A 12193-nucleotide genomic window follows, 5' to 3' on the forward strand; every position below is an offset into this window, starting at 1 on the left:
TAACAAATAACAAAAATAACAGCGGACTGCTGCAAAATGCGACCGCCAACTTCGCTGTCACGCCAGACTCTTCTCCTCACTTCCCGCTACGTCACCACTCTGCTGTCCGATGGCCCCTTCACGGACCCGCAGGAAGTTACGGACATTACAATATGCAGAAAATGGTGCTGAAAACAAAACGCAAATGCCCACTTGCAATGCTGTGGGACTCTCCTTTTTTTCTTTCTTTTCTATGTGCTTTTCTGACTCGTTTTGAACCATCTTCCTTCTTTTTGAAAAAGACAGTAAATGCAACATTCTTTTTGACATGTTGAAACACCGTTTGATCCTGGCTGCTTGCTCCCAAGATGCGGCAAATTTCAAGTTTTTTTTTAAATGTCAGGAGTGTGATTTGTTGGTCCAGCTTCTCAGTGCACCATTATTATTTTATTCTATACTGTAATGTTGTAACTGCGTGTAATATTCTGATATAATATTTTTCGAGGTACCCTGAAGTGCACGCAACGTTACTCTGGTTTTGGTCACGTGACGCGGGAGTATGATAGAGAGGCACAGAGCCCCAAGCTGTGTTCGTACTCTTAGCTCCATGTGTTAATAAAGAAACAAAGGTGTCAGCACGTCGTGTGTTCGATACCTTTGTCAACAAAAAGCTCATAACAAGACACTATGCACGATCCGTTTAAGTGACGCTGGGACTGGAGAGCTGTGAGTAGTAGGAGGCGGGGGGGAATGAGCGAGAAGCAAAACTTTGCGGTCAAATGTGGAGATAATAAATAAAGTGGAGAAAGCCTTCAACGACTCATCTCCTTCTTTTCCCCCCAACGTTTTTATATTATTATTTTAAGAGAGCTGCCGGATCTGCCAAAATGAACATGATGTCTGATTTTTTTTTTTTTTTTAACGATGTCATCAGATAGACAAAAACATAAAATTATGTGCAAATGCCTGCATCTTCAAATCATGAAAATAATAACAGCCTATATCTTACCAATCTTGTAATCTCGATGGGTCTTGTCTCCATTCCATGTCAGGTAGTCCAGGCATATTGTTTGCATCCTGATTAGCGTCTGGCTAATACATGTTAGGTCCGACATAAAATTCCAACCTCCTCTTCTTCCTCCAACTCTTCAAAAACTTGGATCTCCTCCCTTGCGCTCGATCTATCGCTTATATCGCTGTTTGAATCATTGTTTGAAGGGCTTTGTATGGCGGCCGTATGTATGGAGCTGCCATCGCTGTTCTCGGTGTGACGTATCACTTCCGGGTTCGTCCCCTTTCAGGCTCGAACTCCGGAAACGCAATTATTTTGTCAAATATACAACATATAAATTATTTTTTTCATGCTTTATTTGTTGGACAATGTTTATTACTTTAATTGTGACCCTATTTGGCGTGTTATGAAATTACTTCACATTTGGTCTTTAAGCATTGTTATGACAACAGATAACTGTTGACTGGACACAATTTTTCCAGAGCCTGAACTGCGCCAGACTTTAATTGGGTTACATGTACAATGGTGAGTAAACAAGGAACATATTCATGAATTCAGAAACGTCCCAATACTTTCCATGCTATTGCAAGCTGATTGTGCCTTTTTAAAAATCCCTGTTAACTTCAAAACCTTACACAGTAGTAATGTATTTTATTTCCTTTCATAATTTTTCAATCCCAACTAAGAATAAAGACAAAATCCTTCCTGTGTACATCACAGAATATTTATTGTGTTGCACCAGCACAGATGGGAAACAAGACGCCGCTGTGTGGAAACCTAATCTACTCGCCTTTCAACATGATGCTTCTGATTGTTCGAGTATCTTTGCTGCTTCTCACTGTGTGTGCACTGTAAAAAATGAATGCTTTAAAACAGTTGGAAGCACTAAAAGATTCAGGAAACAATACTGAGTTCGGGATCAAATTACTGAAGAAACATTCTTACCTGGAAGTTTTGTCCCTCACCCGGGCAGATGCAAGTATCCTGGCCAGATTGAGGCTGCTGAGCCACAGGCCCACATGGCAATGCTGCTGTCAGACCTGGTCTGGGGCAGTAATGGTTAGGAGGACACTTTAGACAGCTCTCCATGGACATACTCTCTGCAGCAGGCCCATAAGTTCCCCTTGGACAGGGGATTGGACTGTCATTACCTTGCACGCAGTAAAAACCTGACAAAAACAAAAGCAAAGAATATAACAAGTATTTCAGGACTCTGGATAATGATATTATTTTATTGTTTATTTATTATTTATTATTTTATTATAGTTTTCTGATATTGAATTTTTAACCGATAACTAACTATCTCGATGATGTCCAACTCCAAAAATCAGATGCCGATATCAAACCAGTACCGATATACCGTATTGGCCCGAATATAAGACAGTGTTTTTTGCATTGAAATAAGACTGAAAAAGAGGGGGTCGTCTTATATTCGCGGTCTAGACATTATACCCATTCACGACGCTAGATGGCGCCAGATATCATTGAGGCGATGTTCTGTCATGACAGATCTCAGCTACTCTCCTCATTCATGACGCTAGATGGTGCAAGATATCATTGAAGCGATGTTCTGTCATGACATATCTCAGCTACTCTCAAGTTTAACCAGTTTGCGTTATTTTATTGCAATGTTTTTCCTAATTCAGATTTGTTTCAAGACTACAGTCACAGTTAGACTTCACTTTGATGGTTAATGCAGTTATTGCAATTTTGTTGTTTTTTCACAATAGATTGGTTTATTTACATTTCAAAAACCAGAAGCCATTCGTTTACGAATGTGATTGCACTTTAGTTTATATATTTAAATGTTCAGATATTACGATTTGAATGAGGCCAAATAACATGCTTTTTCCCTCAAATAGCAGTAGGCTATACTTGATTATACTTGATTAACTTATCTGGGTTTTGCACTGATTTATGACTGTTTTTAACTGGTATATTTTTGCTCTGCCCTTTAGCACTGACATGACCTCATGCTGCTGTTGAATCTTTGTTGTGCATATGTCCAAAACTGTGTCAATGTTTATCTGCATGAGCTGTATGGATGCTCCAAACAAAGTTCCGTTGTGCTTTTTGTAACAATGTCAATAAATATTCTGAATCTGAAAAATTAATTTGGTGTTCAAAAAGTCTTTTTTCAAACTTGAGTCTTCCATAAGAGGGGGTCGTCTTATAATCAGGGCCGTCTTATATTTGGGCCAATACGGTATATATGCTGTCGTGGACTTAACATATTATGGCTAATTGTATTGGGATGCTTCACTGGATGCTTTCACAGTGTTAAATGTAACAACGTCAAGATGTTCCAAATAAACATTCTGTGAAAACATAAGAGAATGACTTCAAGTGAAGTTATAGAAAAAGTGTATATATTGTACCATTTATTATGTGTTTAGTTACTTTTCTTAGTGATTATTTCTTTCTGGTTAAGCAGTAGTTGTATGTGGTGAGTTTATAATTCATTATTTTGTCTTCATTGTTCATTTTTATTTGAGCACCATGAGGGTCTTTACCCCAGTTAACAAATCCCAAGCATCTAATTTTACAGACATCTAGAGGGCACTCTAAGCACTACTGCTGTGTTAAACTGTGATCAGCCAATGCACAAAGCCTGCAAACTTCTAGATTAATTATTACTCTGCATTCATACTGGCACAAAACATATACCAATATTTTCCGATATTATTTAAAATGCTTTTATCGACAATTCTGTTATTCACCTTAAAATAGTTCAAACATCAGTTTGTTGGATCATGTTCTCTGTGAGATACTGTAATCCTGGCAAGAGCAAAGTGTCAATGAGGCACTGCCATATCACATATGGCTTACACAGTGCTTATGGCTCAAATTCCAAGCATCTTAATTTGGAGACATCTAGAGGACATTGTAAGCATTCTAAGCAAGTGACCAGCTCATGTACAGTACAAAGGCTGCAGGCTTGTACATTAACTTTTAAGCCAACATATATATTGGCGCAAAATCGATGCCGATATTATTTTACATGCTTTTACCGGCCGATACAATGGCTATCCGATTATATCGGCCATTCGATGATATTGGAATGGTAATATCTGGAGTTGTCCGGCATTATCGGCCACCCTATAATCATGGACAGCTCTAGGTATTAAACATTCTCTTTTCACTAGATTAAAAAAAAATGGAACATACCTGGTTGACAGGTTGGCCTCTCTAGGACAAATTGGCTTATATTGCTCCCATAAAGAGGATGCAGGATAAACGGAACAAACAGCCACCAAAGACACCTTAAGAGATTATAACAACATCCTCCCAGCATGGTTGCAACAAGATATCTTACAAATAAAGTAACAAGCTGCTAGTTGTGGCTCCACACTTGCCCAAAAGTGTTCATTGACAGGAAGAAAAGGGAACAAGTGTGCCAGCGGTTAGTCTGCCTGACTTTCGTTAGCATGCTAAATGATTTATAATGCCTCAGAGCTAAGGTGACAGCGACAGTGCAGCAGCAGAATAGAAAGTATCACATTGCTCTATTTGTTCTACTTGGTGCTACCATGAAACTGATTAATGATTTGATGGGCAGCTTTGCTTGAGAGCAACTTTTCTGGAGCTTTTCCCAAAATGGGCCATCCAACTTTGTGTGAGCTGCGGAGCATATGATGAGTGGTTGCCTGTCAATCAAATGGCATAACTCTGAGTTATAGTTTGCTTTTCTTACAGTGGGGCAAATAAGTATTTAGTCAACCATTAACTGTGCAAGTTCTCCCACTTGAAAATATTAGAGAGGCCTATAATTGTCAACATGGGTAAACCTCAACCATGAGAGACCGAATGTGGAAAAAAAAAAAACAGAAAATCACATCGTTTGATTTTTAAAGAATTTATTTGCAAATCATGGTGGAAAATAAGTATTTGGTCAATACCAAAAGTTCACCTCACTACTTTGTTATGTACTCTTTGTTGGCAATAACGGAGGCCAAACGTTTTCTGTAACTCTTCACAAGCTTTTCACACACTGTTGCTGGCATTTTGGCCCATTCCTCCATGCAGATCTCCTCTCGAGCAGTGATGTTTTGGGGCTGTCGTTTCAACATGGACTTTCAACTCCCTCCACAGATTTTCTATGGGGTTGAGATCTGGAGACTGGCCAGGTCCCTCCAGGACCCTGAAACGCTTCTTACAAAGCCACTCCTTTGTTGCCCTGGCTGTGTGTTTGGGATCATTGTCATGCTGAATGACCCAGCCACGTCTCATCTTCAATGCCCTTGATGATGGAAGGAGATTTTCACTCAGAATCTCTTGATACATGGCCCCATTCATTCTTTCCTTTACACAGATCAGTCGTCCTGGTCCCTTTGCAGAAAAACAGCCCCAAAGCATGATTTTTCCACCCCTATGCTTCACAGTGTGTATGGTATTCTTCGGATGCAATTCAGTATTCTTTCTCCTCCAAACACGAGAACCTGTGTTTCTACCAAAAAGTTCTATTTTGATTTCATCTCACCACAACATATTCTCCCGGTCCTCTTCTGGATCATTCAAATGCTCTCTAGTGAACCGCAGACGGGCCTGGACGTGTACTTTCTTCAGCAGGGGGACACGTGTAGCAGTGCAGGATTTGAGTCCCTGGCGGCGCATTGTGTTACTGATAGTAGCCTTTGTTACTGTGGTCCCAGCTCTCTGTAGGTCATTCACTAGGTACCCCCCCCCCCCCCCCCCCCGTGTGGTTCTGGAATTTTTGCCCACCATTCTTGTTATCATTTTGACGCCACGGGGTGAGATCTTGCATGGGGCCCCAGATCGAGGGAGATTATCAGTGGTCTTGTATGTCAGCCATTTTCTAATAATTGCTCCCACAGCTGATTTCCTTACACCAAGCGTTTTACCTATTGCAGATTCAGTCTTCCCAGCCTGGTGCAGGTCTACAATTTTGTCTCTGGTGTCCTTTGACAGCTCTTTGTTCTTGGCCATAGTGGAGTTTGGAGTGTGACTGACTGAGATTGTGGACAGGTGTCTTTTATACCGATGAGTTAAAACAGGTGCCATTAATACAGGTAACGAATGGAGCCTCATTAGACCTCGTTAGAAGAACTTAGACCTCTTTGACAGCCAGAAATCTTGCTTGTTTCTAGGTGACCAAATACTTATTTTCAACTCTAATTTGGAAATAAATTCTTTAAAAATCAAACAATATGATTTTCTGTTTTTTCCCCACTTTCTGTCTCTCATGGTTGAGGTTTACGCATGTTGACAATTACAGGCCTCTCTAATCTTTTCAAGTAGGAGAACTTGCACAATTGGTGGTTGACTAAATACTTATTTGCCCCACTGTATAGGATAAAGGGGTGTGTCAAGTCACAACTTTGTTGTTGTTGTTGTTCTAATTCTTACTCTTGTGGACACTTTGAAGTCCCACTCCCTTGTCATGCATGAACCGATTATCTTAAAACTTCAAAGCCATGTAATACAGGCCAGTATCTATTGATCCTCAGAGCTCGATTTTTTAATTTTTTGTATCAGGGCTGACGAATTAATAATGGACCTAATGTTGCCTGTAGGTTACAAATTAGCCTGCAGCGCAGGGGTCGGGAATCTTTTTGGCTGAGAAGCATGAACACCACATACTTTTAAATGTAATTCCGTGAGAGCCCTGCAATTTGTTTAAAACTAGAAATAGAAGTAATGTGTGCATTTTATGTAATTTCAACACTTTTAAAGTACAATAAGTCCCTGAATTCTTTTTAATAACATTGTTATGCTGTTGCTAATCAATGAGGAGTATTTCTTACCATTAATGCGACTTCTGGCGCTGCATGGTTTTGCTGATGGCTTTGCAGTCTGGTTGATACTTGGTGAGGTTAAGCTTCATGCAGGCGCTGAGAAACTTAGGATGCGTCTCTTTTCATATTCATGAAGAAGTGCCATGAATTCTCTGTTTTTGCCCAGCAGGCACGGAGCACCATCAATGCACACCGAAGAAAGTTTATCCATTGGTAGATTTTATTTCTTTTGCGAACTGAGTGAAGGACTTGAATACAATGTATCACGTAAGTGAGTAGACCCCTCACATTTCTGCAGATATTTAAGTATATCTTTTCATGGAACACCACTGACAAAATGAAACTTTGACACAATGAAACGTAGTCAGTGTGCAGCTTAAATAATAGAGTTAATTTATTTTCCCCTAAAAATAACTCAAAATATAGCCATTAATATCTAAACTCCTGGCAACAAAAGTGAGTACACCCCTATATGAAAAAAAAAACGTACATCCCTAAATTTCCAAATTGAGTACTGCTTGTCATTTTCCCTCCAAAATGTCATGTGACTCGTTACAGGAGGGCTGTCAGAATTGCTGCAGAGATTGAAGAGGTGGGGGTGGTCAGCCTGTTAGTGCTCAGACCATACGCTCTTCTGAAGACAGTACACAAGAAAGCCTGCCCGTCTCATCAGACCATTGGACATGGTTCCACTAATCCATGTGCTTTGTTGACATGTTTTCATCAAACTGTTTGCAGGCAATTGATTGGCAATAATTGTCAACACCTGGTGGCGGCAACGGCCCAAAGACAGAACAGAAGCCGGGAACCAAGCTGGAAGCGTCACAGTCTTTTGACCATCACATTAATGTTCAGTTTTGAATTCATCTTTTGTTTTTGTATCATATTAAGCTTCACTAAAAGAAAGGCATCAACATAAAGCTTGGATTCAAGACTTTGAGAGGAATGTGTCGCGTGCATACTGCATAAGAACTTAAGAGGTTCAAGGCTAGTGAGTCACCTGCACTCACATCAAGTCAAAAGACTAAGCGGTCAAATCTCCAGAGTTGCTGAAGGACGAAGGAGCCAAGCTACACAGTCAAGAGGATGCTGCTAGCTCAGGAAGAAAGCATAATCAACTAAACCCACCATCAAGGTTTGAAACAAGGCAACAAGAATCTCCTGGATCAGGTCAGACCACTCCTTGATTTACATTACGTTAGCGCGCTACGCTAACTAGCTCGCTAGCTACGCTGCTAAACTGCAAAGGATTTCCAGTCCATAAAGCCATTGACGTTTATGCTGAACGATCTCACACAATTAGTGCTCTTTTTACGAGTGACTTTGAATTTATTGGAATTGTCACAGTTAACTGTGAATATTTATGAATGAATCATGATGGCTGATACGAACGCAGATGCGCTTGTTGACCACAAGAGGGCGCCAAGGCCCACAGAAAGGGCTGTAGAGGAGAAAATAAGGAGATTAAAAGATTAGGGAAGGGGAAAATTGGCACAGTTAACGCAGCAAAGAAAGGAGATTGAAGCATTGCAACAAAATGAAGACAAAGCTGAAAACTTAAACTTAAAATAGCACACTTTGCCTAAGTTTGAAAGATGTTTTGGTGAATATGAGCGTGTTAATGAAGAATTATGCGAGTTTATGAGTGAAGATGAACAAAACTTTGATCAGGAAACAATTGAATACAGATGTGAAGAAATAAACACATGTATGCATGAAATATATGAATGGATTTTTAATGTGAAACTTCATTCTCAAGAGGAGGAAGATGACGTTAGACCACAGGATGGTGTCTGATGCCAACTCAATTAAGAGTTGTGCATCTCAGCGATCTAGCACCAGCTCAGTGCGTTTGAGACTCAAAGCTGAACGTGAAGCACTGCTAGCAAAAGCAGCTGCTATTGAAATTAAAAAAGAGCTTGAACAAGAAGCACGATTGAGAGCAAAAAAGGAGCAATTACAGATAGAAACTGAGCTTGCCACATCAAACGCCAAATTAAAATTTTATGAAGAGTTTGAAGAAATGCAGAAATCGTTGGATGGTATACCAAGTCCTGTAACAAGGTCTAAAGCTGGACCCAAGTTAATGAAAGAAAAGTTTACCAGCCATGCTTATGGGCATGTTGGAGCTCCAAAGCTATGGCATGATGTCGAGCCCAAACCAGCTGCTCCTGTTGTTTCTACACAAAGAGGACAACCTTCATCAAGGCAAGCGACTGACAATGCTCAGAATTCTAATCCTCCTGATGACCTGTATGGAGTATTACAACGTCAAAACGAAATTACTGGAATGCTCATCAAGCAATAAAGTCTGACTCAACTGCCACACAGAGATATACCAATGTTTACAGGAGATCCTCTGGTATACAGGTCTTTCTTAAGAAGTTTTGAACATGCTATTAATAGCAAGACAGACAACCAGCAAGATCGCTTGTATTACCTGGAACAGTTTACTAGTGGGGAACCGCTTGAACTCATTCGCAGTTGTGAGCACATGAGACCAGACAGGGCCTACAACGAGGCCAGAGCATTACTTCACCGTCATTATGGTGACGAACTGACAATAGCCAATGCTTACATCAAGAAAGCGATGGACTGGCCACAGATAAAGCCAGATGACAGGAAAGAACTGAAAAAATTCGCCTTGTTCCTGATTGAATGTAGTAACACAAGGAGCGACGTGGATTATATGGACGAGATGAACAATCCTACCAACATGAAGAGCATCTTGTACAAGCTTCCATTTAAACTGAAAGAGAAATGGAGGAGTCATGCCTATGACGTTCAAGAGAGAACAGACAGACAAGCCAGATTTCCTGACTTGGTGGACTTTGTCTATCATCAAGCGAAAATTGTGAATGACCCACTGTTTGGTGATATCCTGGACGCCGTCTCAGGCAGACAGGTAGACACAAAGAAGTCCAACTCAGGAAAAAGTGAGTTAAAGAGAAGCAGCTTTGCTGTGAGTGTGACTGCTGCTGACAATAAGTCCACAGGCCAACAACAGAAGACAGCAGCTAAGTCAGCCAATGCTTTCCAGACTTCCTGTTTGTTCTGCAAAAGGAACCATGCACTAAATGTGTGCTATAACATTAAGGAAAAGCCTCTGAATGAGAGAATTGACTTCTTGAAGTCACAAGGGCTTTGTTTCAGCTGCCTTACAGCAGGCCACCTATTTAAAGACTAAGAAAAAGAGCTCCTGTCCGGATTGTTCCTTTAAGCATCCTGCCCTCTTGCATGTTGTGAAGGAACATCCCACACCTGAAAACAACAGTGCAGATGGCAGCCCACCAACCCCAGAACTAACGAATGCTCTCGTATCTGCAGGATGTGGAAGAGATGAACAAACTGGGGCCGGGAACAAAACGTGTATTCTTCCTATCGTACCTGTACAAATGAGACACAAGAAGAGCTCAAGAATATTTAAGACGTATGCGTTCCTGGATCAAGGAAGCACCGCGACTTTCTGTACTGAGGACTTGGCGAAGAAGTTGAACATACAAGGAAGAAAGACAGAGTACATTCTTCACACCATGTCACAGGAACAGAAAGTGAGCAGCTATGTATTGACAGAACTGGAGGTGTGTGGCCTAAATGGACAAGATTACATCAAGCTGCCCAATGTGTATACCCACCCAGATATACCTGCAAAGAGAGCAAACATACCACAGAAGAAAGATGTGGAGAAGTGGTCTTACTTGAACCGAATCCACCTGCCAAAACTGGAGTCAGAGATCGGCCTTCTCATTGGTGCCAACGCCCACAAGGCTATCGAGCCATGGGAGATCATCAATAGCCAAAATGACGGACCATATGCTGTGAGGACTGCCCTGGGGTGGGTAGTCAACGGGCCCGTCGACAGATGCCACAAGAAAGAATCAGACGACGCTGAGAGACGTTTCTTCGTCAACCGCATCTCCATGTCGAGCATAGAAGACATGTTGAAGAGGCACTACAACGCTGATTTGCCAGAACGCCGGTGTGAGCACAAGCAAGAGCCATCACAACATGACAAGCAGTTTATGCACACTGTAACAACATCAGAACGTTACCAATGGCCATTACTCCATCAAGCTACCTCTGAAGGATGATTCTGTGAAGATGCCATGCAATTGTGGTAGGGCCGAGCAACAGCTCAACAACTTAAAGCGAAAGTTCAATATAAATGTAGACTTCTTTCAGGAGTACAACACCTTCATGAACAGCATCCTTGAGAAAGGTTACCCCATCCGAGTTCCGGATGAACAGCTGAGTCGCAGTGATGGAAGATTGTGGTTCATCCCACACCGTGGGGTGTACCACCCGAAAAAGAAAAAGTTGAGGGTTGTGTTCGATTGCGCAACAACCTACCAAGGGGTGTCGCTGAATGACAGATTGCTACAAGGACCTTACAAATACCCCGATTGGAGTGCTGTTGAGGTTCAGGCAGGAGCCTGTCGCCATTATGGCAGAAATTGAATCCATGTTCTACCAGGTGGGAGTTCCAGATGAAGACGCAGATCTGTTGCGCTTCCTTTGGTGGCCAGGCGGCAATCTGAACGAACCGGTGGAAGAGTACAGGATGTGTGTGCACTTGTTTGGGGATAGGGATAGGGATTTTTGTTTTTTCTTGACTTTTTTGCCAAAATCATCAATATTAAACAATAAAAGGCTTGAACTACTTCAGTTGTGTGTCATGAATTAAAATATATGAAAGTCTAATGTTTATCAGTACATTACAGAAAATAATGAACTTTATCACAATATGCTAATTTTTTTAGAAGGACTAGTATGTTTGAAACTTTCCCATTGAAATGACTGCGAATGGGCTTTCTAGTCGCCGCTGATCGTCGCTGTTTCGTGCAATGCGCAAAGGAGCATAACAAAACTTTATTTTTTTTTTCAATAATAATTAAAGATTTGTCTGCGAGCCAGATGCTGCCTACAAAAGAGCCATAGGTTCCCGACCCCTGCTATAGAGAGTATACATGCACATCTTTCACCCTGTATAGACTGTTTCTGCTTGCTTGTTCTTTCTCTGGTTTTCCTTGTTTTCCCAGTGTTGTATTGTTACTAGAGCTGAAACGAGTACTCGAGCAACTCGAGTAACTCGAGTTTAAAAACTGATCCGAGTAATTTTATTCACCTCGAGTAATCATTTATTTTGACAGCTCTAAGCATCACGTTTTGCTAGGACTACTTTTAATGCGGGACAACGCGCTGTCACGTGCGGAGAGGAAGAAGGGAAAAAAAAAAAAACTTACCGCAGCCGACAGCCGCCACAAACGACGCCGACGTTGCTAAATACTAGCCCGCACAATGCTACATTGGTAACAGGCAGCGTCTGGCGCGTCTCATTGAGATCACATGTATGTTGAACTAGATGCGCATTGACAGACTCGGCCGCGTCTGGGCAGCGTTTGTAAACAGCCGCCATCTTAAAGCAGTACAGCGCTAAGCGCTAATA

General features: G+C 41.3%; 1 protein-coding gene across 2 annotated transcripts in view; it reads right to left on the reverse strand.

Annotated features, from left to right (window-relative positions):
• Nucleotides 1-4409, reverse strand: part of si:dkey-103g5.4 (uncharacterized) — an 81913-nt gene extending 77504 nt beyond the window's left edge. For both annotated transcript variants that reach the window (XM_057839582.1, XM_057839581.1), the window contains exons 1-2: nucleotides 4160-4409; nucleotides 1937-2160 (exon numbers count right to left, since the gene is read on the reverse strand). In XM_057839582.1, the coding sequence (XP_057695565.1) occupies nucleotides 1937-2160; nucleotides 4160-4286 (351 nt within the window). In that variant the 5' untranslated portion in view covers nucleotides 4287-4409. The remainder of the gene's footprint in view (nucleotides 1-1936; nucleotides 2161-4159) is intronic.
• Between the last annotated feature and the right edge of the window lie 7784 nt (nucleotides 4410-12193).

The sequence above is a fragment of the Corythoichthys intestinalis genome, chromosome 6 (genome assembly GCF_030265065.1).
Source record: "Corythoichthys intestinalis isolate RoL2023-P3 chromosome 6, ASM3026506v1, whole genome shotgun sequence".
In the NCBI taxonomy this organism is placed as follows: Eukaryota; Metazoa; Chordata; class Actinopteri; order Syngnathiformes; family Syngnathidae; genus Corythoichthys; species Corythoichthys intestinalis.